This window comes from Limulus polyphemus, unplaced genomic scaffold (genome assembly GCF_000517525.1).
Source record: "Limulus polyphemus unplaced genomic scaffold, Limulus_polyphemus-2.1.2 Scaffold4451, whole genome shotgun sequence".
Classification (NCBI taxonomy): Eukaryota; Metazoa; Arthropoda; class Merostomata; order Xiphosura; family Limulidae; genus Limulus; species Limulus polyphemus.
This window is the reverse complement of record NW_013670061.1, coordinates 26,475-33,259: the sequence shown is the minus strand read 5'-3', so window position 1 is coordinate 33,259 and position 6,785 is coordinate 26,475. Positions and strand designations below refer to the sequence as shown.

General features: G+C 34.1%; 1 protein-coding gene across 7 annotated transcripts in view; it reads right to left on the bottom strand.

Moving 5' to 3' along the window:
• The window catches only part of LOC106471166, a 40,374-nt gene that overhangs the window by 8,046 nt on the left and 25,543 nt on the right, over positions 1-6,785 (bottom strand). For all 7 annotated transcript variants that reach the window (XM_022399796.1, XM_022399795.1, XM_022399797.1 and 4 more), the window contains one exon: positions 4,094-4,311. In XM_022399796.1, the coding sequence (XP_022255504.1) occupies positions 4,094-4,311 (218 nt within the window). The remainder of the gene's footprint in view (positions 1-4,093; positions 4,312-6,785) is intronic.

Sequence of the window (6,785 nt, the reverse complement as noted above, 5' to 3'; positions counted from 1 at the left end):
ATTTCTCACATCACAGCTTTTGTCTACTTACTGACTAATTTGAGGAAAAAATACTGATCTATGCAGTTCAAATCTAAATTTTCACCGTGCAATGCCGGATAACTCAGCTAGTTACTCCTAAAATTAGGTCATCCAATTAGGACCCCACATGTACCTTCTTATAGGAAACATTACTGTTACACCGTATATATACTGTATAAAAAGTGACAGTAATTTTTTCCATTAGCAAATCAAGTGGTGTTCCATGGGTACAACAGCCCTTGATTTGTAGTGAAAGCAACCATCAGGAACTGCTTCAAATTTGCATCTTGAAAAGAATAGCATTGTTGTTCTTCTTATGTAATGCTATGTTTTCTCAGTCTGTAACAAGATGATACGAAATTATTTTGAAAATTGAAATTGTCAGATATAAAAGACTGTTTAGTGTAAGTATTATTATTAATTGATTAATTTTGTGTTTATAATTCATTGGTGTTGAGATTATCAAATGTTGTATGCAATCCATTGATATCGAGGCTCTAGAGATTTCTAGAAGGCCTGCGTGATAGACATATATATATATATATATATATAACAGCGACCAGACGAGTAGAAACAGAGAGAAAAAGTAAAGTCGCTTGAAAGAGAAGATCGGTCACAGAAAATTTAAACGTAAAGTTAACCGTCATGGGAGTGAAAGGCCTAACAGTTGATATGTTAGAACAAGAATAACAATTTTGAAAGAGATAAAGAGAATAAGTTGTCTCATCAAAGGGTGTTCTAAAGTAGTCTCACAAAAGATTTTCTAAAGTAATTGAACCCACCTAAGTGGACGTTGAGAAAAAGCAGACAGTTATTGGAGGTACGAAGACCAGACAATTGTTGGGAGTATGAAAAAAGCAGACGATTATTGGAAGTTCATTTTACAACTGCAATAACTCAACGACAATGTAAGTTAACTATACACGGTCACAAGAAAATAGTTCAGCTTGTCAACTTAATTCTAAAGCAATTTAATTGGCTTAAGTGGACTTCTGACAAGAAGAAGAGAACTGTATAGTGTTTAAGATACAACTACGATATCCATAGTGTAAAGAATTTTTGTTTCTACGCTTAACTTGTTTCGAATATATATATATATATATTATTTTGAAAACAAGTGGAGTGCATGCTGTTTGCTTATTATCGAATTTATTGCCGTCAAGTGACACCACCTACTGTAGAAGAATCCTTAGCCCAACACACCCATATACTTACTTTACTATATAAAATAAAAAAGTATGTTCCTGACAGAATATATAATGATTTGCCTTAACACCCAACCTGTGAGTCAATGAGAATGAATTTGGGGGATCTAGTGAGCTACAGAGGTGTGTCACACTTTCTGTTATTCAAGCCAGAACCAAAATATGTACTCCAAACAAGGGCTCGATCTGTTACCCTAAAAAAACCAAACTTTACTGCCAAAAGAGCTTAACTCTCAATAGCGTTTGGCAACAAAGATGCAGAGTTTAGGTAGTTAGCTGGCCTGTGTTCCTCTTGCACAAAATATACAAAGTATTCATGTTCAGGCAGGCATCACACCTAGCCACCTTATACCAGCAAGTAAACCATGTTGGGCCATCCTTGTCAATCTCTATCAACATACTCGTAAAAACCGTAGAAAAAAATGGTTTTAGAGAGCTGAGGAACCAAATCTTGTACAGTCACAAACATGTTTTGTGTGAGATTTTGAATGTGGCTTTTACTCTCTCATAGTTAGAAACAAGTGCAAATTCGGCAATGTTAGTTGGCAATTTAGATTGCAGGTATTATAAGCTCAAATCTCTAATCAGTTGTTGTTTGCTGTTGTTTTAAGAAAGAGAGTATCAGACGGGTTTGTTTGGGAATCAACCCAACAAACACATCTCCCTGACTCGTGGACTGGATGTTTAAAAACATTCCAGTAAGAGGTGCAAAAATACACTTACCCTTAAAAGCTTTGGTTGTTCTTTGTAAGAGTTGGAAATAGATATTGTTTCGCTGTGTGATACATTGTGCACAATCTCTTCCATTGCTATAGACTCAATCACAGTTAAAAGAAATCAGATTTTGCACAGTAAAACATTTTCTGGCAAACCTCCAGTTATTTTGCAGCTCCTATGCATTTACTCACAGAGAAATCAAAGATCCTGAGAATACCACAAGTCTACAACAACTGCAACATTATTATTATTTTCTAAATCACTGAACGTGGTGTACTTAACCACTTCACATGTGCAAACAGTAATGACCCCTGTGAAGCATTATTTTTTTAGGTGTAAAACAAAAGTTCTCATAATCATAAATTTGTATCACATTAAAGTAAAAATCAAAAACAACCTCAATTTTAGAAGTTCTGTGTGAATTTGTTCAATCTAGGTTTAAGAAAATAGACAAAGAATATAGCATTTTCTGTACTTCTTTTACAGCAATGGTCAATAACAGAATAACTATCTACGCTAGTCATCCCTAATTTAGCAGTACAAGGCAGCTACTCTTTTACCAACGAATAGACCATCACATTATAATGCCCCCATGGCTGAAAAGGCAAGCATGTTGGATTCGAACCCGTGACCCTCAGAGTGCAAATCAAGCGCCCTAACCACTTGGCCATGTCGGGCCATGGATAAACTGACTGAAGCCATTTATTACATACAAAAACTAAAAGTCTCAGTAAACATGTAAATTCTACCTTTAGTCAAAACCGGTCCTGTTTACATTTTATTAAATGGTTTTTCAAATGTGGTGAAATTTAAAGTAATATAATTCGTAGAAGAATATAAATGTATCATTTCGCTGAGATTTAAGAAGATAAAAAAAGTAATGTGTTACAGCTGCATTTTGAGAAAACAAATGTGAGATAAAGCATATTGCATCCCCTCACTTATCCTCGAGACTTGACAACTAACTAACTACAAGCGATCATCTCAGATATGAGGATCATTTAGGGCTGAGTACCTAACTCTGCGTTTGGATGTGTAATTTTTTTTTTTACCTAAACGTGAAAGCTAGATATAAAATTATTTTTTTATTGTGTATATAAAGAATATAGATCATTATTACGTTTGTCATCTCCTATCGTTCTTAGTTGAAGTAAAATACGGGTTCGTATTATTCAAATTAACAGCAACAAAATAAGCCTACAGGAATTGAATAAGCAGAATTGGAATAACTGAACAAAATTATGAATTATAATGTCGATAACTAAACATATACAGTTAAAAGTACAGTATCTCAGTATTTAGTTAACTTTTTCATATCATCATGTGATAACTTACGTCAGGCAATTCTTGCAGAGTTACAACGTATTTGTAATTCAAGTTTAACTTACTAAATACACACATTACTACGAGGTGTATATTCTTAAAGATAATTTTTTAGATCCTTGTATCTATGGAATCTGCGTAAATCTAATTCTTTACAGTGGCTGCATCATTATGAAAAACAAAACAAAAATACATTCAGTCTTTGCTGGCGTATTAAAATTAACATCGTTACCTCCTGGTTGTTGTTCATAAATGGTGTACGTTAGGCATAATTTTAAATTGTGTGTGTGGTAAGACCAAAAATAATTTGTGACACATAGCAAGTTACATTAATTAATCTGTTATTTTTACGTGTAAGAAATTTTAGTTTGTTTGTTTGTAACTAAGCACAAAGCCGGTTTCTAGCGTTGTAAGTCCGAAGACATACCGCTGTGCTACTGGGGGGCTAGAAATTTTAGTACATGTTATGCTACAAAGGGATTTAAAAATAATTGTTTGTTTGTTTGTTTTTGAATTTCGCGCAAAGCTACACGAGAACTATCTGCGCTAGCCGTCCCTAATTTAGCAGTGTAAGACTAGAGGGAAGGCAGCTAGTCATCACCACCCACCGCCAACTCTTGGGCTACTCTTTTACCAAAGAATAGTGGGATTGACCGTCACATTATAAGCCCCCACGGCTGAAAGGGCGAGCATGTTCGGTGGGACGGGGATTCGAACCCGCGACCCTCAGATTGCGAGTCGAGTGCCTTATCCACCTGGACATGCCGGGACAGGATTTAAAAATAAAACAAATAAAATATAGTTATATTCAAACATTTTTTACTAACCTTTAAGTAATCTAAACATTCACCATTTTCTTTCCGTAAATTAATTTTTCGAAAGCTTATAACAATTCTATGATCAAAAGGAGCGATTAAAGTAATATTACAATCTGGTAATGTCTGAAACCCTTCTTCAGAAACCATCAGTATTCCAGCTGAACTGTAACTTCTCGATGAAGACAAGGAGATTGTTTGCTTTCCAAGAATACATTCTGAAACTTTATCTGTAATGATCAAAATAACATTTGTTAGAAAATATCTTTTTGTGTTTCACAAGCAGTTTCAGTCGAGAATAACTGCATCTAACCACAGCTATACTGGATTGTTTAAATTAAACAAAATATAGAAAATACTTAATATGGAAACAAGCTTCAGTATTTAGTAGCTTATTCACTCAATACTAAGAATGTCGTTTGTAAATTGCATACAAGTTTTTTTGTAATCATACAACACAGTTAACATATTATTATATAATTAAGGACAAGAAAGGACCTGTTCATCCATCTCATCCATTAGACTAAGCTTTATAAATAAAACCATCAAAGCCAGTCCTTATCATTCAAATATTTATCAAACATACCTTTACATTTACTGTATCGATCATATCTAGCTGAAGGGAACCCATTCCAAATACCAACATACTTATCGATAAATAAAGCTGTATTAGCTGAAAATGACTCATACCCTGCCAAAATTGATAATTATGTCCCCTGGACTTGTTATTGTCACCATTAAGTGCAAAAAAACGAGAAGGAGTCAACAATATCAATTCCCTTAACAATCTTAAATACCTCAGTCAGATCTCCTCTAACTATTCTTTTTTTATTTTTTCAATAGAAAACAATTTCAGAGATTTTAACCTGTCATCTTATAACAACCTTTCCATCCCAGATATTATGCTAGTAGCCCTCTTCTGAACCTTTTCCTTCAACGGTTCAGTGTCCTTACTAAGAAAAGAGCTCAAGAATGAACACAACACTTCAAATGTGGTCTAACCAGTGACCTATGCAATGAAATTATAACCTTTTTAGACTTGTACTCAATATTTCTGTAGACATAACCTAAAATCGTATTTGCCCCATTAGCAACAACACTCTGCTTGGACAGCTTAATAGAATGATTAACCAGAACATCAAAACCCTCTTCTTTCATAACACTATTATGGTTATTTCCATCAAAATTATTTTTGTAGTTCTAGTTATGATATCCAACATATACTACCTTGAATTTTTTATAATTTAAAGCTATCTGCTATTTATTTTTGTTAAGAAGAAGCATCCTTCTCACAGCTAGAAACACCAAAACCTCAATATCATCAGCAAATTTAACTAATTTGTTGACCCTTCTTTCATCTATGTCATTGATGTAAAATAAAAAAAAAGCTAAGATCGTATCTCTGAGCCATGAAGAACCCCATATGTGGCATTACTCTAGTTTAACAGAACTCCATGTATAACAATCCTCTGCTTTGTTCCATTCAACCAGTTTTCTATCCAATGAGCTAAGTTATCTCATAACCTACAAACACAAATATATTTTTAACAAGCATTTTATTTTGAATCTTGTCAAGTGCTTTCTGAAAATCCAGGTACAGCAAATCCAAACCCGTGCTTTCAGTTTGCCTCTGAAGAAGGGTCCACCTTTCGAAAGCGCTCGGGTTATAGTTTTTATTCATTTCTATATAAAGTGGGACTCAGCTCACTCAACGTAACAAAAATTGGCACGTTATCATGCATTTACAACACAGCAGTTAAACACACGCAGCAGCAGTAATCTGTAACAGAAACTAGAATCAGTATCCGATACATTTATTAGCAAATGTCACTTCCATAAACATATTGTCACTAGAACCTCAGTGAAATATAAAAACAAACTTAATAACAGAAGAAAGAACAAGGAAACAACATAATATCCATGAAACAAAATGCACAAACTCAGACACGCTACCATATTATGGCTATGTAATCGAAATCAGTACAGACATTTGAAAACATGTACCAAAGAAATACAATCTAAACAGTAAAGGTATTCTTATTCATAAACCGAGTACTAAAATCAAAGGTCATCCAATAAAGGTTTTTTCTGTCAACTTCAACGACGGAGGCATCTACAAACATCAATGCAATCGATGCGACAGCACTACGTAGGCGAACCGGGAAGCAACATAAACATTAGTATCAAAGAACATAATAATCCTCCATCACACATTTACAAACACAGTACAACAAATCAACACCCAATTGACATTAGCAACTTTAAAATATTATGCAATGAGAGTATTAATAAAACAAAAAGAAAAGAAGTATTAATTATACATGAACTAAAACTTAATTTAAATCACAATACAGGTGTCACCTTGTATGTTTTCTTAATTGGAAGAAAATACGCAATATTTCGTACAGTAGACGATAGTTACCCGATGATGGCCACAGGAGTGGTCAAAACGTTATAATAAAGTTAAACAAAAAATAAATATATAATTCACTCGGAAGCTGTACCTCTGGACTTTTATTTAAAGTATATAGTGGATTTCCTCTCTTCACAGCATGTATGCATTCCATTGCTTGTTTTGTTGTTGTTTTTTATTTCGCGCAAAGCTACGCTAAGGTTATCTGCGCTAGCCGTCTTTAATTTAGCAGTGTAAGGCAGCTAATCAACTCTTAAGCTACTCTTTTACCAACGAATAGTGGGATTGACC